Source organism: Peromyscus californicus, unplaced genomic scaffold (assembly GCF_007827085.1).
Source record: "Peromyscus californicus insignis strain IS unplaced genomic scaffold, ASM782708v3 Scaffold_4__1_contigs__length_199733344, whole genome shotgun sequence".
Classification (NCBI taxonomy): Eukaryota; Metazoa; Chordata; class Mammalia; order Rodentia; family Cricetidae; genus Peromyscus; species Peromyscus californicus.
The window spans coordinates 95,415,704-95,437,862 of NW_026294562.1; the positions used below are offsets into that span (position 1 = coordinate 95,415,704).

A 22,159-nucleotide genomic window follows, 5' to 3' on the forward strand; every position below is an offset into this window, starting at 1 on the left:
TTAAGCAAGTGTCCTTGTGGTATGATTGAGCGTTCCTTGGGTATATGCCCAAGATTAGTATAGCTGGTTCTTGAGGAAGATTGATTCTCAATTTTCTGAGAAGTTGATTTCCAAAGTAGCTGTAAAATTTGCACTCCCACCAACAATGGAAGAGTGTTCCCCTTACTCCACATCCTCTCCAACGTAAGCTGTCTTCAGTGTTTTTTATCTTAGTCATCTTGACAGGTGTAGGATGGTATCTCAGAATCATTTTGATTTGCATTTCCCTAATGACTAAGCTATTTCAGCTATTTGAAATTCTTCTATTGATAATTTCCTTCTTTGATATTCTGGTAGAATTCTACACTGAAATCATGTGGTCCTGGCTTTTTTTCCTTGGGAGACTTTTAATGACTGTTTCTATTTCTTTAGGGGTTATGGGTCTGTTTAAACTGTGTATCTGGTCTTGATTTAATCTTGGTATGTGGTACCTATCCAAAACTTGTCCATTTCTTTTAGATTTTCCAATTTTTGTGGAGTATAGGTTTTTGAAGAATGACCTGATGATTCTCTGGATTTCCTCATTTTTCTATTATTATGTCTCCCTTTTCATTTCTGATTTTGTTAATTTGGATGTTCTCTCTCTGCCTTGTGGTTAGTTTGGATAAGGGCTTGTCTATCTTGTTGATTTTCTCAAAAGAACCAAATCTTTGTTTCATTGATTCTTTTTATTTTTCTCCTTGTTTCTATTTTATTGATTTCAGTCCTCAATTTGATTATTTCCTGGTGTTTATTCCTCATGAGTGAGTTTGCTTCTTTTTGTTCTAGAGCTTTTCAGCTGTGCTGTTAAGTTGCTAGTGTGAGATTTCTACAACTTTTCTATGTGGGCATTTAGTGCTATGAATTTTCCTCTTAGCACTGCTTTCATAGTGTCGCATACATTTGGGTATGTTGTACATTCACTTTCTTTGAATTTTTGGAGGCTTTAATTTCTTTCTTTCTTTCTTTCTTGACCCATTGGTGATTCAGTTGAGCATTATTCACTTTCCATGAGATTGTAGGCTTTCTGTAATTTTTGTTGCTGTTGAAATCTAACTTTAAGCCATGGTGGTCTGATAAAATACAGGAGGTTATTCCAAATTTTTTCTGTATACTTCTTGTATCTTTATGGGCATGTCCTTCTTTAGGCTGGGAAAGTTTGCTTCTATGATTTTGTTGAATATATTTTCTGTGCCTTTGAGCTGGAATTCTTCTCCTTCTTCTATCATTATTCTTAAGTTTGGTTTTTGCACTGTGTCCAAGATTTCCTGGATGTTTTGTGTTAAGAATTTGTTGGATTTAACATTTTCTTTGACCAATGAACCTATTTCCTCTAACATAGCTTCAATGCCTGAGATTCTCTCTTCCATCTCTTGTATTCTGTTGATTATGCTTGTATCTCTACTTTCTGTTCATTTACCCCAATTTTCCATTTCCAGAATTCCCTTGGTTTGTGTTTCCTTTATTGCCTCTCTTTCAATTTTCAAGTCTTGAACTGTTTCCTTCACCTGTTAGATTGTTTTTTCTTGGCTTTCTTTAAGGGATTTATGAATGTCTTCCAATTTTTTGTTTCCTCTCCATTTCTTTCAGGTTTTTTTCTTTTTCTCTTTAATGGCATCTATCATCTTCATAAAGTTATTTTATGAAGGTCATTTTCTTCTGCTTCTTCTATGTTGGGATGTTCAGGTCTTGCTGTTGTAGAATGACTAGGTTCTGGTGTTGCTGTATTGCTCTTTATGTTGTTGAATGTATTCTTATATTTCAGTCTACACAATTGGGTTGAAGTAACTGTAGGTATAGGTGATGATTCTTCCTCCAGTTGGTGCAGGTGGTGCCTGTGTCTCCAGGCTGCTCTTCCTCCAATTAGTGCAGATAGTGTGCCTCCAGTGGCCTCTGATGCCCTGGGGGATGGTAAGTTTGCTGATCAGCTGCTGGGACTCTTCCTCCAATCAGTGTTGGTGGAGTCTGTGCCTCTGGTGGCCTCTCTTCCTCCAATTGGTGTTGGTAGAGTCTGTGCCTCTGGTTCCGTGAGGGATGATAAGACTGCGGACTGTCTGCTGGGGTTTGTGATGCATGGAAGAGGAGCTCAGAATGTGTCCAGAACCTAGGGCTTAGAGAGTAGGGTTGTCCAGCCAGGAGGCTAGCCACTCACCTCTTCCTCCAATTGGTGTTGGTGGAGTCTGTCCACTTGGGACATTTATGTATCAATATAAAAGAAAGATTGAATGTTACCTGATGGTCAAACATTACTAAAACAAACTCCAGGAATCATCTTCCTATAGCAGGGCTTCCTTATGTAGGACTTGGGACCATTTGTAAAGTAAGACCATAAGTATCTCACCACTAGACACACTCATCTTTATTAGCATACCATTGAAAATCAAGTGGAGAAAATCCAATGAGATGAGAAAATTGAGTATGTCTGTGTTTTCATATATATTGTGCTGGCTGTGATATTCCATAAAATCCCAAGGGCTTCATTTTCTTAATTATTAACAGACAGTATTACAACTGCAAAGATCCAATTGGTTTTGTAACTTGATTTGGATAATTGTAATTAGCATGGGCTAGTCTGTGATCATCAGTGACATCTCTGAGAAGCAGGTGCTTGGAACTACTGTCCTGATCATCATTGTGTAGTTGTAGTTATGCCTTCAAGTGCTGCAGGTAGAGATGCAATATTTGCCTCTCTATGACAATATTCTACATTTTAATTCAGTATTAATGTTTTTGTATGTATGTTTTTACTCCAAACACTGGGCTCCTAAGTTTAACAGCAAAGCAGTTATTAAAGACACTTCTTTCTAAAGCCAACATTATGTCTAAGCTAATGCTCCCTTTTAGATGAACCAAAAGTCCCTTCCTTGTTCCTAAATTTCATATGATGTCCAATATGTGATGTTATTTTTAGATTGTTCTGAACAATTTTAATTATGAATGTTTTTGATATAATGTCATGAATATGTTAATTTCCTTCATGCTTTAAAGTGATTCATATAAAATTTTTTATAACTATTCAGCTATACTGTTCCCAATGCTTCATTGCATCACTGTTTTTTTAAATGTAGACCAAGAAATAGAAATATGAGTCAGAATGTTTCATAGCATAAATTCAAAATAAATATCTCTTTAAACAAAGCCAATATTATTTGACATACAATTTACATTATTAGACACAAATTCTTGTTTTATCTGATGCCCTCATTTTTTACTTTTTATAGTTAGCATACAAAGCAATGGGTTTCATTATGCATTTTCACACATATGCATATGTGGAACTGATTTGTTTAGTCTAGGCCACTGAGACTACCCACTCAGGTGAGGGGCAAAGCCATGCCATCAGGCTACAGCTCTTCCACACCAGCAGTGAGGGGTCGGACCATCTCTCCTGAGTGTGGGACCAACTCTCCCATGAGGGGCAGAGCCAGCTCTTTTGCTGCAGTAGCCAGTGAGGGCCAGGGCCAGCTCTACCAGGGCCAGCAAAAGGAGGTATCAGCTCAGCACAGCTCTCAGATTTCAACATGCATGGTTCCTATGGACCCCTATGGTAACATGGGCCACAGAGATCAACACTGTAGATGTAACCAACCCCACATTGGGCACCAAATGTAGATGTAACCAACCATCTTATTAAATAAGAAACACAGAGCCGATTCAGAGAAGAAAGCCAAGAGGTTGAAACTAAGAGCCTTACCCTTCCTGCTTCAGCCAAGAGAGCTCTCCGAGGAGGACCTACTTCCTGTGTGTATGTCTTTATATAGTCTAGCTGTTCTGCCTTCTCATTGGTTGCAAACCCAAACACATGACTGCCTCATCACTGCCTTTCTGTAGAGACTTCCAGGTCTTCTATGGTTGGTATTGAGATTAAAGGCGTGTGTCTCTAATGCTGGCTGTATCTTTTTACACACAGAGATCTCTCTAGCTAACTCTGTCTACCAAGTGCTGGGATTAAAGGCATGCACCACCACTGCCACAGTCTTGCTGTGGCTCTAATAGCTCTGACCCCCGGGCAACTTTATTTATTAACATACAATTAAAATCACATTTCAGTACAAATAAAATACCACCATACAACACAGACCCTAGCTGTAGCAGGATCCCAGACACAGGCATGGTCCTTGGCAGCAACTTGGATCTGGATGTCATCATGGCCCCAGTAGCAGCACTGGCGCCCAGATCAGTATGGCCCTAGTGGCAGCATGGCCCTGGGAATCTGTGTGGCCTTTGGTGGCAACATGAGCCATGGATGTCAACACAGACTCCAGCTGAGGTAAGACCATAGACCTAGACATGGCCCTTGACAGCAGCCTGGGCTCAGATGTCACCATGGTCCTGGGTGGCAAGCAGGCCACCCTCATCGGTCTGTTCCCCACCACATTCGCTTTTTCAGTTCTCTCTCTTTCCATAGCACGTGAACAGGTTTGCCTCTCTTTCTCTCTCATTTCTCCACCATATATTTGCTTCTCATAATGGTGCCGACCCGCCCTAGCCTTGCAGTGCTGGGAGGGCCTATGGAGTCTTCAGCCAGCCTGGACCATGAGCTACATTTCCTTTTTCATCTTAAGACATTTTCTTCTCTTTCCATGATCCCCTTTCTAGATTCATTACACATACAGAGAATTTTAAATCTAGGTCCTATGTGATAGAGAAAATATGAAAATATGGAATATTTGTCTGTATTAATCAGGCTTTGTTTTTCTTAATGATTCCAGTTCTATCTATTTCTTGTGGATGTTAAGGTTTCTTAATGGGTGAACAGGGTTCCACTGTTATATTCCAATTTCTCTTTCATGTAATCGTACATGTAATCTCACAATTACATCTTAATCTTATGGATATATATATATATATATATATATATATATATATATATATATATTCGTGGATGGTCAGGAAGATGACTTAGCTGTATAATTTTGATAAATAGAAACATACTAAAATATGCTTCATAACTAGACCTGTTGTTCTATATGACTGTTAGACACTTAGAGGTCTGTTCTCCATCCTTGGCTTACTGACAGTGCAAACTGTCCAAATAAAGTGTCTTTGGAATAGATTATAGGCAGAACTTTCACAGATTTTATTCATGAGCAAAATTGCAGGTGTTTCACCTTGTTTGGATCAAAGCCCTTCAGAAGACTTATGGCAAGCTAGAGTGATAGAGCAGGTGTCTAACCAAGGTTATTAACACAACAACCTAAAAAATCATGCCAATTCTTCACTTTCCAAGTCTAGCCTATAAAAGACCTATGTCTCAATTTTATCTAACCAGGCTCTGATCAGTCTTACTCTTGAAACCTTGAAACCTTGTGTTGCCACAGTAGTGGCTCAGCTCCTTGTTGCTTACCTTAGGGATGTGCTTTTGACCAATGAGAGGTAACTCTTGTAATTTTTTTGTTGCTTCAAGCCTCCTACAAAAAGAGAAATTTTAGGATAGATGAGGAGAAGCAGGAGGATTAGAACAGAGAATTGGAGCTAAGAAATTATATACAATTAGGACATGAAAATTAGAACAATAGAAGAGACACAACTGGAACAGCACACACACATGTGAACTTTTTTCTGTAAACCCTCAGATTAGAAATATCCTTTGTATATAGGAGGGCTACTGATTTTTTTGAGTTGATCTTGTATCCTGCTATGTTGCTGAAGGTGTTTATAAGCTGTATCAGTTCCTTGGTGGAATCTTTGGGGTCGCTCAAGTATACTATCATGTCATCTGCAAATAGGGAAAGCTAGAGAGGCCCACAGAAATCCACAAAGATACCCACACAACAGACTGCCGGCAATGGTCGAGAGACAGCCCGAACTGACCTACTCTGGTGATGGGATGGCCAAACACCCTAATTGTTGTGCTAGAAACCTCATCCAACTACTGAGGGATCTGGATGCAGAGATCCATGACTAGGCCCTGGGTGGATCTCTGGGAGTCCAATTAGGGAGAATGAGGAGGGTTAATATGAGCAAGAATTGTTGAGACCAAGGTTGGATAAAGCACAGGGACAAATAGCCAAATGAATGGAAACACATGAACTATGAACCAGTGGCTGAGGGGTCCCCACTGGATCATGCCCTCCAAATGGGTGAGACAGTTGATTGGCTTGATCTGTTTGGGAGGCATCCAGGCAGTGGGACCAGATCTTGTGCTCATTGCATGAGTTGGCTGTTTGAAACCTGGGGCCTATGCAGGATTGTTTGGCTCGGCCTGGGAGGAGGGGACTAGACCTACCTGGACTGAGTCTACCAGGTTGACCTCAGTCTGTGGGGAAGGCTTTGCCCTGGAGGAGATGGGAATGGGGGGGGTTGGGGGGAAGGTGAGGGGGACGGGAGGGGGGAGAACAAGGGAATCCGTGGCTGATATGTAGAACTGAATTGTATTGCAAAATAAATTAAAATAAAAAAAATTGTTAAAAAAAAAAAAAAGAAATATCCTAAATTCTCTTCACTTCAGTGCATCATCTGACCTGAACCCTGAAAGGGATCTTGGGGCTGGACCCCAAAGGCTCTGGTTATGTTAATATAAAGGCTTTGAGTGTATACCCAAGGGCAGTGTAGATAGGTAATGTGATAGTTGTAGTTTTTAGTAAAGTCTGTATTCAGTTCTTTTTTCCCTACATCTTCACCAGCATTTGCTGTCTTTACTTTCTCTGATGACAGCCATCTGACTCAGGTGAGGTTGAGTCTCAAAGCAGCTTTAATCTATATTTCCTTAATGGCTAAGGAAGCTAAATGGTTTTTTAAATGTTTGTTGGCTATTTTCAATTCTTTTGAGATCAGTTTATTTAGCTCATCAGTGCCTTTGTTGATTTAATACATTTTATTTATTTGTTTTTTTGTTTATTGTTGTAGCCTGCTGATGAGTCAACTGGGTATCTGGGTGGAGGTGTACAGATTGTAGAGACAATGAAGAGAGAAGAGTCAAGAGGACTGCCAGTCAATACCAAAAAGCACTGAGTTTATTTTACAGCCAGTTTATATACAGTCTTGAAGGACTGAAGTAGAACAATGCACAGCACAGGCATTCAGCCACTATCTATCCTGTCCTTGAGTCAAGGAGCAGGCAGTTTCATTTCCTATCTCCATGTACCTCTGGCTGGCATGAGCAGCCTGCATCTAGTTAGATAGTATGTTCCTTCCCATGGGTTAATCAGGACATTCTTACAGTCCTTCAAGGAGACTCTGCGGGCTAATCAGGACTTTCTCACAGCACTGAAGCATGCAAGCTTGAACTCTATTGACTCAGAATAGACTTCAGATTCAAACTGGGAAACTGAGTCAGTTGTGGAGTCCCACAATTTATTGCTTTTTTTTTTTTTTTTTGGTTTTTCGAGACAGGGTTTCTCTGTGTAGCTTTGCACCTTTCCTGGAACTTGCTTTGTAGACCAGGCTGGCCTCGAACTCACAGAGATCTGCCTGCCTCTGCCTCCTGAGTGCTGGGATTAAAGGCATGCGTCACAACCACCCGGCTAATTTATTGCCTTTTTGAGACAGGATTCCTTGTGTATCCTTGGCTGTCCTGGAACTATCTCTGTAGAACAGGCTGGCCTTGAATTTACAGAAATCTTCCTGCCTCTGCTTCCTGAGTACTGGGATTAAAAGGATACACTTCCACTGTCTGGCAATACATTTTATTTTCAGTATTTAAATTTTACAGTTCTCTATAAATTCTGGATAAAATTCACTTTCTAACATGCAGTTACCACACTATTGATTTTTTTTTTAGTTATGTGGGCTATCTCTTGGCTCTGATGTCAATTCCTCTGCTAAGCAGAAGCTTTAGATTTCCGTTAATCCTATTGGTCAATTATTGAGATTCCTATGTCTTTATATTGTGGTCTTGCTTTTGAAGGTTCTAGCAGGGGAGTGCAGCTACACATGTTTCCTTGACTAAAGAATGCTATATTGGGGAGGTCATCCTCTCACTGAACAGCTTTGGAGGCATGAACATGGATTGGTGAGGGAGGAAGGCAACAGCTGTTAGCTAGACAGATCAATAGAGTCAACCTTGGTGACCTCTGGAGTGACAGATGTTACAGCACAGATTGCCCTTATATCCTATGCCTATATCTTAAAATGTCTTGATTATGTCTTCTTCTATCCATTTTGAAGTTTCAGGTTTATATTAGGGTTTTTGATCCATTATGAATTGACTTTAGTGGGGGTAAGAGATATGGATCTAGCTTCATTCTTCATTATGTGGAAATCCAATTAGGTCAGCACCACTTGTTAAAGAGCCTATCTTTTCTCTAATGTGTGCTTTTGATACCTTTATTAGAAGTTAGGCTAAGCTGTATAGATTTATTTCTGGGTCCTCTATTCTAATCCATGGCTCCTCATGCCTGTTTTTATACCTGTTTCATTTTGGCTTTTATTTATTAACTAATCGTGTGTGTGTGTGTGTGTGTGTGTGTGTGTGTGTGTGTGTGTGTGTGTGCTCATGTGCATCTGTGGTTTGTATTGTATGTGTCTCTGTATGTATTGCACATACATGATTGTGTGCATGCCTGTGCTTGTACATGTGTATGCAGAGGCCAGAGGAGGACGTTGGATATCTTCTCTATCATTCTCAACTTTATTTTCCTGAGGAAGGGCCTCTTGTTGAACTGGAAGCTTGTAGTTTTGACTATGCTGGCAACCCAGTGAGATCACAAGTTATACTGCTTTCTGCTTCTGGTGCTGGGGTTGCAGGATTGTGCAGGCACAAAACCTGAAGCTCTGGTTTAGCTAAGGTTTCTGGCCCTGGGATCCTCCTGTCTTAGTTCACCCTAATAAGTGCTGGGGCTATACACGTGCACAGCTGATCCTGACCTTACACAGGTGCTGGGACTTCAAATTCATATCCCTGTACTTCCACCACAAGGAATTTATCCACTGAGCTACTTCCCAGCCCATTCTCTAGCACTTTGGGGCAAGTTTCTTCAATAATTTTCCAAACCATGCGTATTAACTACTAAGGGTATTCAGGAAATATTATCTAGACAAATGCTATACTTTTGGATGTTTATAGATCTTACAGTAATTGTTCTCACAACTGTACCAATAATTAGAGGTTAACCCTTCAGGTTAGAAAAAAACAAAGGAAAAGAAACACTAAAATAAAGGACTTTAAAAATGTTCATGATGCCGGGCGGTGGTGGCGCATGCCTTTAATCCCAGCACTCGGGAGGCGAAGGCAGGCAGATCTCTGTGAGTTCGAGGCCAGCTACAGAGTGAGTTCCAGAAAAGGCACAGAGCTACACAGAGAAACCCTGTCTCAAAAAAACCAAAAAAAAAGTGTTCATGATTAGGAACTGAGTAAATATTTAAAAGGATAGATAATTAACTTGATTATATTAGAAAATGTTTGAATCGCCTACTCCAATATATGCATATTTGAAATACACAGCCTCATAAATGTGCTAGGATACAAAATCAACACAGAAACTTCAGTAGCCTTTCTATATATCAATCATGAGCTAATGGATAAAGAACTTAGGAAAAAAAAGAAAAAACACTCCAAAACAAACCTAATTAAAGTATTGAAAGACCTACATAATGAAAATGTTAAAACACTGATAAAATTAAAGAGGACACTTGAAGATCAACAGAATTAATATTGCAAAATTAGCTTATGTTGCTAAAAGTGATCTACAAAGTCAACATAATTCCCCAAGATATTTTTCAGATGTAGGAAAAACAATGCTAAAGATTAAGAAGGTGCACCAAAGCCTACATAATCCTGAGCAGAAAGAGAAATCTGGGTGGTATCACTGTATTTGATTTTAAATTATATGACAGGGTTATAGTACCAATATTGTGCTGGCACATAAACAGACTTATAGATCAATATGATAAAATGGAGAATATGGAAACAAAAGTACACAGCTACTACTATTCAATTTTGACAAAAGTCTCAAAAAATAGACTGGCAAAAGCAATCTTCTTTCAACAAATTATGCTGGATAAATTGGATTTCCACACAAGAAAGAATGTAACCATATTTTCACCCTGTACAAAAATCAATTTAAAATGATTCAAAAACCAAACATAAGACCTGAAACATGCAACTGCTGGAGGACCACAGGAGTGAAGCACTTCTAGATACAGACATATGAAGGACACTACGAAAAGGACAATGGTAGCACAGTAGATAATCCCCAGAAGTGACAAAGGGATTGCATGAACTAAAACTACCACAGAGCAGAGGAAATAATCGTCAGAGTGAAGAGATGGCATTCAGAATGGGGAACAATATTTGCCATTATTTGTATATCAGATAGGGGATTTCTGTTTGGACTCTATAAGGAATTGTATAAATTAAACACTGAAAAAAAAACCAAACCATCTAATCAGTAGAAAAACTAGAGAACTCAATTTATGGTCCACAAAAGAAGAAATACATCTGGTCCACAAATATTTGAAAAAGTATTCAGCATGCTTAGCTGTCTGGGAAATGCATACTGCAACTGCTTTGAAAATCCATCTCATCCTGGTTTGAATGGCCATCATGAAGAAAGCAAATTACAATGGACGCTGATATAGGGACTGAGGGAAGAAGAATGCTTACCCCTGGAAGGAAGTAAACTGGGCTAATCACTATGGGAAGCAATGTGGTGGTTTCTTAAAAACTCAAGAGTAGAGCTCTAACATGACCCATCTGTACAACTCCTGGTATACATGGAGGGCAATCTAAAGCAATGTGCTAAGAAAATACACATCCATCTTTACCATGTCACAAATCACAATAGCTAGGCTATGGCACAAACTAAGGTGTTGATAAACATAAGAATGAACACAGAAATATAGTACACAGGCACACACACACACACACACACACACACACACACACACACACACACACACACACAGGCACATATCCTGGAATTTACTTTTTAGTCATGAAGAATGAAATGCAGTATGGATGCAGTAGGACATAACTATATAAGAAAGTTTACTCAGTCTCCTAAAACACAAATAATCACATTTATTTCATATACTGAATCTAGATTTAATTTTATATAGGTATATGTATGCATGCATGTGTACATGTATGTGTGTAGGATGTGAAAGCAGAGTGGGGTAAAATGTGAGAGGGAAAACAGTCTTAAGGGAAGAGAGACATGGAGGGAGGAAGAGAGGGAGACAGAATGCATATGACATGATAGCAGAAATGGGGACTCTTTGGAGGATGATTAGGGACCAGCAAGAGGGGCATCAGGGATAGAATAAGTACTTGGGTGATGAAGGCCAAAGTATAATGATATACATGTACAAAAATGTCATAGTGGAACTGGTTACTTTGTATCCTTACTTAAATTTAATATAAAAGTGGGATGGAGTGGTTAAATGCTTGTATTGCTTTTCCAGAGAACCCAAGTTCAATTCCCAGTATCCAAATTAGCTGGCTCATAACTGCCAGTTACTCAACCTCCAAGGGATCTGATGCCCTCTTCTGGACTTTCCCAGACACCTGCATTCATGTGCACATACTCCTATATATGTAGGCATAATATAATGATAAAATAATAAAGATAAATCTTTAAAAATTATTAAGATAATATAAAATGTAATTTTGTGTAACAAATTTAATATACAGTCATTGAAATTATGATAAAAATGAGGAAATTTTGTAAATATTTTTGTGTTAATTCTAGAATTCATGTGGATTTGAATACCAGCTGAAAAGGTGAAATAGTTGTAGACAGGAAGAAAAAGGTTTGATTATTTATAACATATCTTTCTTTACCTTTTAAAAATGCACAAACTCAGAGTAACCAGAAGTATTTTCTCTTTGCAATTCTTTATAGTTTATGGTTCTTGTGCTGTACCTAAAACTTTGTTCTAAAATATTTTCTTTCACATTTATCTTCAGAAATTTACTTTCTTTCATTTGGAATTATATCAATGGAAATTTTTAAGTTAGTTTTTTTTCATAGTGCAATATAGGACTAGTGGGTCACCATCCATCCTTGGTGAATCTGTAACTATTTCACTAACAATTTTTGGATCCACAATGTGGTCTGTGTCAATCAACTTGATACCAGGGTTCTAGTGAACATGGGACCTTGCTATTTTCTGGGTGACTGTCTAACTCCAGTAGCATGGTCTACAGGGCTGGCATAAGAATACATGCTTACTTTAATATGTATGTTACAGGCAAGTATGCATACACACACACACACACACACACACACACACACACACACACACACACACACACACACACGGAGGTTGGACTCTGCAGAGATAGTGAGTCTGTTACATTTCCTCAGGGTCCATGAGAATGCTCCTAAATGGAAGACTACGAAGTCTTTGGGCAATCAGAACTGACAATGTATGATTGGGAAATACTTAAAATGTATCACATCATAGTTTTAGTGAATTATTGAGATGAAACTAAAGTCTTTAGGTCTGCCTTTATGGTCACAAGTACCTTTACTCATGCAGGCTGTAGGTCTTATATTGTACTTGACAGAAGTTGGAGCTGCCTTACAGGGTCATTTCAAGATCCACAATGAGGTCTTAATTTCATCTGTAGGAGAAGAAAAATACTTTGATGGCTTTGTGTTGAAAAATGTGCATGTGAACAAATGATTCTAGAAGAGGCATAAAATAAATGCATGGTGTAGAATAAGAGGACAGACAATGATAGCTATATGTAGCACAATAAATCACTTTCAGATGCTCTGCATTCTGGTATTTGTCAAAGACTTGTAGAAATGATGTATGCCTACATTAAATGCTTATAACACAAAGGAGGAGACTTTGCCCTGGAGGAGGTAGGAATGGGGGTGGACTGGGGGAAAGGTGAGGGGGGTGGGAGGGGGGAGAACAAGGGAATCCGTGGCTGATATGTAGAACTGAATTGTATTGCAAAATAAAAATAAAAAAATTAAAAAACAAACACAAAGGAATGCAGAGTATTTAAATGAATTGAGTTAAATATTTAATACACTCAGCTTATTGCCTGCCATGTAATGTGGATACTCAGCTGCCTCAGAAGGCCTTCCTATTTGTTGCATTAAGGGGTGTGAAGAAATAGGCTCAAGATACCTAAAAAAATGAATCTTACATACAGAATTCTATCTTCATCTTAATATTTCTTCAGGAAAATGAACAATGTTCATGATGTACTATTTTACCTTTCATTTTGAACAGGGATTTTCGATTTGATTTAAAGTTTAACTGAGAGCCGGGCGGTGGTGGCGCACGCCTTTAATCCCAGCACTCGGGAGGCAGAGCCAGGCGGATCTCTGTGAGTTCAAGGCCAGCCTGGGCTACCGAGTGAGTCCCAGGAAAGGCGCAAAGCTACACAGAGAAACCCTGTCTCGAAAAACCAAAAAAAAATAAAAAAATAAAAACAAAAAAAAATAAAGTTTAACTGAGAAGTCCTCTTACATCCCCACACTAGCTAGCATCAACTGATAAAATAAGTAATTTTTTATGAATGTCCTGTATTCTTCTGGGAGAACACAAATCATTTTACTGGCTTTCAGTAAACAATGAAAAAGAATTCCAAAGAACACCATAGCATGTAGATGCCCCCTAGAGAGGGCCAGCCAGGCCTTAATGAGTCACCTGGTTCCAGAAATCATTTCTGTACAAAAAAATCCTAGAGACCCACCTCTCAAAGGGACAGGCAGGAATATCCCCAAGGGTTCCCCATGTTTGCCAGGAACCTCTTTTCTCTCCCATCATGGTCAAAGACATCCATCATCATCCCCATTGCATGTGTATCCTTGGCCAGTGAGAGAATTCAGTAGTTCACATTGTATTCATTCTCCAACTATTTATAAAAGTAAATGGAACACATCTTCCTAAAGTCCCTACTGGAATTCAGCATCAAAACTCTATTTCGAAATGGTAAGTGCAATAGTCATGGGTTTATTTAAGATGGATTTTCACTGGTTTAAGAAGGTGAGCCAAAGAAGCCCTATGGTGTTCCTAATACAGCTATACTAGTTGGACCTGGGAAGCAAAGAAAATATGGGTATAACACAGCCAAAACCACTGCTAACCTTGAGAGCTGATAATATAAAAAAAGAAATCTGGAGGAAAAGCCTGATACTAGGATTGGATTAGGTTCCTAGTCTTATGTTCTTTATTTACCATCACAAGTGACTGATCCAGTAATGAGAGAGGATATTAGAGTGGTCAGAGCCCCTGGCCTATGGTGCCAAGAATAAATGCCAGTCTAGAGGTCAAGAACTTAAGTGTGTAGTAGGGAAGAAACAAAAGGAAAGTAGTGATCAGCATAGTACATATAAGAATGTCTTAGTCCAGACCTGGGCAGGTGTCAGAGATTGTACTTACTTGGAGATATGTGATAGGAAGACCTGGCATGTAGAAAGGAAAGTTATGCTCTTCAAAACATGGAACAACTGAAACTACCAACATTTCATTTTTATTTAATTCCAGCAAATCTCTTCCTTCAGGGTTCAAGGAACTCTGCAAAAGAGGAAGCAAAAAGATGTAAGAGCCAGAGGGGATGGAGGACACCAAGAAAGCGAGACCCTCTAAATCAGCATGATCAAAGTTCATGTGAATTCATAGAGACTGGGGCAACATGCACAGGGCCTGTATGGGTCTGCACCAGCTCTTCTGCATATATACTAAATAAAGCTTCGAGTTTAGTGTTTATATGAGATTCCTCAGTGTTCAAATGAGTGGGTCACTGATTCTTCTCTTGGGCTCTTTTCCTTCTGTTTGTTTTTGTCCAGTTCCAATGTGTTAGTTTTTTGTCTTGTCTTATCTCTTGTATTACATTATATTATATTGTTTTATATTCCCTTAGACACCTGTTTGTTTTCTAATGAGAGAATACGAGTAGATCCAGATGGGAGGAGAGGAGGGGAGGAACTGGGAGGAGTAGAGGAAGGGGAAACTATAATCAGGATATATTATGTGAGGAAAAAAATCTATTTTCAATAAAAGGGGGAAAGAAATTACTAGCACAGCTATGTGACAAAAATACCTTTGTAGGTTTATAGATACCATTTCTTTTAATTTCAAAACAAAGCTGTAGTATATGGACAAATAGCATCACTGAACAAACACAAAAAATGAGAGCCAAAGAGATTGCCATGTGCAGGTTAACCCAGGTGACAAAATGCCTTGTTTGTCAAGTCCTGTTCCCCAGGAATCTGCAGCCAGTGCAGAGTGACTCCTAACACTGTCATAATGAAAGCAGGATTGCCACTATTGAACTGAGATCAAGGCAGGAAACACAAAGCATAAATGCTACTCTGTGCATAGCCTTGTTTCATCAGACCAAAGTATTTTCAGAGTCTGGAAAGAACAGTTTCAAAGGACCATGTAAGCTTGGTAGAGTTAGGATGAACTTTCTAAGAAATTATGAATATTGATTTTATAATAAAGAAAGCAGTGGAGGCATGATAGCTTTATTTTATTTTAATAATTTTATGTATAAAATAGTTTGTACCATTGCAATATTAACAATTAATGCAATAAAAACACATTTTTAATAGTAGAGCTGACATCAAGGAAGTAATCTGTCTGTTGCTAGTGTCATTTGAATACAATCCAAAACCATCAGAGAAAAGATAGAAGATATTCTTGAATGGGTACAGATAGTCAACTATGGAGCCATTGCCCTTCATAGTTAACATATTGAAAGAATGCAGGCTCACCATCAGAGAAACTAAATGTTTATTTTTACTAAAGGAAAAACAACTGGAAACACTAAGGAACTGATACATTTGAAAGATAGTTAATACTGATATTACTGTTGTGGTAAATGTTTAAATACCTAAGAGCTGCACAAACATTGTTAGCAGAAATTGTATACTATGCGTATTATATTTAATTAGTATGAGGAGACAATCACAGCATCCTCTAACATGACTCTTGAAAAGTATACAGTTAGAAGAGAGTATATGTTATAGGGGGATAAATTTAGAGAAGTGACTGAATGTAAACTACAAAGCTCTGAGTATCAAGCCAAAGAGGATGGTATAGGCTCTATGAACTACTTCACATCCCAAATATTACTCAGGGATATGAAGTACCCTAAACTCTTCAATCAACAAAGGAAGCCACAAATCAATGAGCTATAGGGAATAATTTGGCTTAATTTTTTTATTACTGAAAATTAAGTAGATAAACCTATCTTGGATCCCAAAAGATAATTAATTGTTTGGGATTACTGCCCTAAGAAAAACAAGTAAGGATTGGACAATTAGGATAATTTGTCATATGTTTCATGTTAGTATTATGGTAATTGAGGTATTTTTGGGATTCCTAGGTGTGGCCGTTAACAATTGTACAGGATAAATATCTGAAAAAAATGATAATCAATTAAGTTATGTTCTATTCATTCAGAGCTTATGTGTATCTCAAAAATTATGTGGGTAAATATTCACAATGTAAACCAAATTCTTATATTGCAACTTTAACTAAATACAGCACTATTAAAATGTGTCTAAGTTGGACATACTGACACATACTTGTAGTTGTATACAAAGCTTTTACAAAGCTGAAGTAGGAAGACTGAAGTTTAAAGACAGCAAGACCCTGCATGTGCTTATGTGTTTACATGCATGTGTATTATATATGTATATATATGCAAACTAATATATATTAATGGAAAGAGAATACTTATAAATGTACCAAATTTCTTTTTGTTGATGTGTATGATGCATATTTTGAATTTTCAAGTTTTCCCCCAATGTTGTTATATAAGTTTTTAAAAATCAGAACTAAAGAACCATCATTTGTAGTACCAAGGCTGCACTTTCCATGAAGTGAAAGTTCATTGGCTCTTTTTCTTTCTGAAGCCTGTTTTTCTTTTTCTTTTATGGCAGGAGACATGAATTATATTTTAATCTTGATACCCAGAGCCTATTCAGTTCACTGTTCATGCATGCATTCACCACTTTTACATTCAATTTTATGCCCAAGAACTGGATATTTGTAAGAGAAGTGTAAAACCCTTATTGACAAGACTATGTCATTTAAGAAGGAGAGAACAAAAGGCCAGTGTCCTCACTGGGAGTGGAGACATCTACAGTACAAAGAAAGATAATTTGATCTATGTTAGGAGTCAGAGAAGGCTTTGAAGAAAAAAATAATGTTGAAAGATGAGGATAAATCACCTGAAAATGATAAACAGCTGGTTTGGTGTCAGTAGTGGGCAAAACCACCCTGAGAGACAAGATCATATTCAAGGATATATGTGATGTGTATTGTTTTAATGAGGTTATGTTATATCATGAAGATTTGAGAAGTTATTCAAAGAATTTAATGAATAAGAGGTCACAATTTTATATTGTTGTGAAACATAGAAGAAAAATAATGAAAGAAGTGAGGCAAATGTAACAAAATACAAAAGAAGAATGACCAGAGCCTTGACGACAGAGGTAACAAACAAGAGATGAGGATGTGAACTGAAAAAAACAAAACAAAAAAACAAACTTACATTTAATATTCTTGGGCTATGCTATGCCCATTTATAGCCATTCATTGCCCACCTTGTGACTATTACATGAAGTCTTTTAGAATGTTTCCTTAGGCTTCTAGCCTCTACCAACACCAAAGCTAAGGGTGTAACCAGACAGGATCTGAGACCTATAACAGAGATTTCCCCACTATTGCTGTAATCTACTTACCTGATGATTCCACAAATATATTTGTAAAATGACTTGAGTTATGGCTTTCTTTTGTCCTGTAACTACAAAAGCCTTATAAAACTGTTATCACATAGGATAATGGTAGTTGTAGCAAGCTGACTCCATATTCCTGGGCCATGATCACTCAATTAACTAGAGAATAAACTAGTTCTATGACCTTTGAGGTGATAGCTATGGTTTTGAGTTAACAAAGTGATAAAATTGGGAAATAAATGTATATAATTTTTTTTTTTTTTGGTTTTTCGAGACAGGGTTTCTCTGTGTAGCTTTGCGCCTTTCCTGGAACTCGCTTTGGAGACCAGGCTGGCCTCGAACTCACAGAGATCCGCCTGGCTCTGCCTCCCGAGTGCTGGGATTAAAGGCGTGCGCCACCACCGTCCGGCCGTGCGCCACCACCGCCCGTCTATTTTTTATTATATGTGGTACAATAAGAAAAAAGCAAGGAAGTTTCCCAAGTTGCAGACAGGAGATGCTGGATAGTATCAGCACTCTGATATGAAATGTAGGTGGAATGGTTGAAGAAAAGGATTAGTTTGGTATGGAAACCCACTGTTAGAGGTTTTTTTGAGATTTCAAATAAACAATGAGCATCATGAGAATAAATAGATATTGAAATTATGAACCTGGACCTTTGAAGAGAGATCCTAACAGTGAAGTATTGAGTAGTGACATTTAAGAAATAGTACATGCGGCCGGGCGGTGGTGGCACACGCCTTTAATCCCAGCACTCGGGAGGCAGAGCCAGGCGGATCTCTGTGAGTTCGAGGCCAGTCTGGACTACCAAGTGAGTTCCAGGAAAGGCGCAAAGCTACACAGAGAAACCCTGTCTCGAAAAACCAAAAAAAAAAAAAAAAAAAAAAAAAGAAATAGTACATGCAAAAATAATGAATGACAGAAAATGAGGTTCATCATTCTCATCTTAGTCAAAGAAAAAATACAAAACCAAAATTCCAAAGAAGGCAGTATTTACATGAGAAGATAACCAAGAATAAATATGAGGAAAATAAAGAAAAATTCAGCAATGTGAAAAATCAGAACATTTTAAAAACAAATTATTTTCTTTTTTCCTCAACAGGAACAATTCACACAAAAGAACGAGGCTTCAAACCACACCATTGTGACAGAGCTAATCATTTTGGGACTAACAGAGGATCCTACACTGTGCATAGTCTTTTTTGTAATATTTCTAGGAGTGTACTTTGTCACTTTAGTAGGAAATATCAGCATCATCACGTTGATAAGAATTTCTTCCCAGTTGCACACACCCATGTACCTATTCCTCAGCCATCTGGCTTTTGTAGACATTGTATATTCAACCTCAGTCTCAGTTATAATGCTGATGGAACTCCTTCGACATGGCCTGGCCCTACCCGTGGCTGCCTGTGAAGCCCAGCTGTGTATTACAGTGTCATTTGGATCGACTGAGTGCTTCCTACTGGCTGCCATGGCCTATGATCGCTATGTAGCAATCTGTTCACCTCTCCTCTACTCCATGATCATGTCCCCCAGACTCTGTTTTCTACTGCTGGGAGCTTCCTATGTTGGTGGCTGCATGAATGGTTGGACATTTACTGGCTGTTTGTTAAATCTGTCCTTCTGTGGACCAAACCAGATAGATCACTTTTTCTGTGACTTCTCCCCTTTGCTGAAACTGTCCTGTTCAGATGTCTCTGTTATTGGAATCATCCCCTCTATCTCTTCTGGCTCCATTATTGTGGTGACAGTGCTTGTCATTGCTGTCTCTTACATCTACATCCTCATCACCATCCTGAAGATGCGCTCCACTGAGGGCCGCCAAAAGGCCTTCTCCACCTGCACCTCCCACCTCACTGCAGTCACTCTCTACTATGGGACCATTACCTTCATTTATGTGATGCCCAAGTCCAATTACTCTACTGAACAGAACAAGGTACTGTCTGTATTCTACACAGTGGTGATCCCTATGCTTAACCCCCTCATCTACAGTCTAAGGAACAGAGATGTGAAGGATGCTCTGAGGAAGGCAACTGTCAGAGTATATTCATAGACCTTCTTCAAATTTAAGAAATGGATGATTTCCTTTGTCACACTTAGTATCTACCACATGATGCTTAACTAATTGTTTAATATTAAATCCTGTTTCTTTGCACTAACCCTTACCTTTATACACTCGTATATCATTTGTGGGGCCACTTGAAGTCAGTAAAGTGATAGGAATAACCATTGCTACTATACAACTTCTGCAAGATGTCAAGATCTTTGCCTTTGTGTTATTTATGTAGCAAACAATAATTTGTGCCTTCTGTGTGCCAGGATAAATTTTAGTTGCATATATGAATTTACCTATTTCTCACAATAACCTAAGTAAGTAGCACTATTGTTTTATTTTGTGGAAAATTTCCTGGGGAAGACAGAAAGTAGACTGCCCATATGCTCATGAAGAATAATTGAGGTCATTCATATTTAAGGAGTTGGTCTCTAAAATCATGTGGCTTCTACATTTAATTTCCCAATGAATCTATGAGTTAGGGCATTATAAATAAGAAAAGGGAGCTTTGTTTACAGATGAGAAGAGTGAGCCTTGGAGAAATAGAATAGTTTTTACAGAGGAGTGTGGATTCAGCACTGACTGTTTGCATCATGTACTTAACATACATACACTCCACTGCTGTGGGATGGTCTGTATGTCAAATGTGTTGCTGATTGGTCAATGAATAAATCACTGATTGGTCAGTGGCCAGGCAGGAAGTATAGGCGGGACTAACAGAGAGGAGAATTGAGAGAACAGGAAGCTGGGTAAGGGAGACACTGCCAGCCGCCATCAGGACAAGGAAGTTGTAAAGTACCGGTAAGCCACAAGCCACGTGGCAAGGTATAGATTAATAGAAATGGATTAATTTAAGCTGTAAGAACAGTTAACAAGAAGCCTGCCACGGCCATACAGTTTGTAACCAATATAAGTCTCTGTGTTTACTTGGTCGGGTCTGAGGGGCTGTGGGACTGGCAGGTGAGAGAGTTTGTCCTGACTGTGGGCCAGGCAGGAAAACATTAGCAACACTCCACCACAATGACACTTATCTTTTGATAAACAACTCTAATACTCTATGGGAACATCAGAGATGCATTTTTACTCCATGAGATCATGGAACTTTATAGTTTTGTGACTTCCACACTTCCAGACATAAAAACTTTCACAAAATCAGTGAAGGATGCAAACAGTCTCTGTACTGAAAACTGTAAGGCATTAATGAAAGAGTGTGAGATTAAAAACTGATGCAGAGACAGGCATTGCTATATGTGAGCTGGAAGAATTCAAACTGTTAAAATAGCTATATTCTGTAGAGCACACATCAGATTCAGTGTAACTCCTACAAAAATGTCAATGTTTTCCCTAAAGAAGTGGTTAAAAAAAAATCTTTAAATTACAGAATCAGGAAAGATTTCGGGTAGGGGAAGAAATATTAAGTAAGGGATAAAACTGGGGTTGTCATCTTTTCTGAGTGCAAATGGCTTTATTGATTCATGACTCAATGAACCATGGATACTCAGATGTCTCAGGGGAGATTCTTTAGTTTTTCTACTAAACAACAGTGAGAAAGAAGTCCAAACACCTTTTTTAAAATGTCAGTTTTATATCTACAAAGCTCTAGAATCATTTTTCTACTTCTTCAGCAAAATGGGCAACGAACCCAAGTACTAATTTAATTTACTACTATTCTAGCCTGCTATCTCAAGACTCCTTTTAATTTTGATTCAAAGTTTATTGTAAATGGAGAGTAATATTATCACAATGCCCCAAACTAACCAGACAAATTATTACTTTCAATGTCAAATATTGTTCTGGGAAGCCACATGCTATCTCTTTCACTTTCTGTAAATAAGTAACAAAAGAATTCCATTGGATGCTACAGCATGTGGGTGTCACCTGGGGAGAGTAAGCCAGGACTTAATGAATCACCTGGCTCCAGAAGCTATTTCTGTACAAGAAACACATATACCTTTCTCTTGAGCGGCAATCAGCAATAATCCCTGAAGGTTTACCTTGGTTGATTACAGCCTTTCTTCCCCTCTTTTAAAATGCACACAAAGACACTCAACTTTATATTTTCTGCATGTGTGTGGCTATGTCCTTGACCAGTGATTGCATTAATGGTTCACATTTCAGTGTCCAGAACCCAACTCTCTCTAAAAAATAAAATACCTCCACTTTATATAAAATCCTCTTTGGATTTCAGTGTCAAAATCTGTAAATGACAGATTGATGGACTTTATTAGGATGGATTTTTAAATAACTTAAGAATAAATTGAAAATTATCAAGCACTTTTGAGCTCTTGACCTTTGTGGTAACCATGCCCTCACCAAGAGGCACTGTGCAGTCGACTTCTGGCATATGTAGAGCAGTATTCTTACGGCATGTGGGTACTGCATGGATGGTCTGTGGCAACCATCATTGTTACTGGACTTCAGGAACTGAGGCGAGGAGAGGAAATCAGAAACAACAGTCTGTTTTCAACTAGGTAAGGTTCACTCTCCC

The 22,159-nt window shown here is 38.4% G+C and overlaps 1 protein-coding gene across 1 annotated transcript; it reads left to right on the plus strand.

The window, feature by feature from the left end:
* The first annotated feature begins 3,351 nt into the window (after nt 1–3,351).
* Nucleotides 3,352–19,671, plus strand: LOC128123856 (olfactory receptor 473). The gene is made up of 2 exons (XM_052760142.1): nt 3,352–3,507; nt 18,721–19,671. Exons 1-2 carry the CDS (start codon nt 3,352–3,354, stop codon nt 19,669–19,671), a joined length of 1,107 nt encoding a protein of 368 aa, XP_052616102.1.
* The last annotated feature ends 2,488 nt before the right edge of the window (nt 19,672–22,159 follow it).

Excerpts from the sequence above, each read along its gene's own strand:
- LOC128123856 (XM_052760142.1), top strand. The coding sequence starts at position 3,352 with ATGCCATCAGGCTACAGCTCTTCCACACCAGCAGTGAGGGGTCGGACC. Across the intron at positions 3,508-18,720 it reads ACCAGGGCCAGCAAAAGGAG|GAACAATTCACACAAAAGAA; the intron begins GTATCAGCTCAG and ends TTTCCTCAACAG.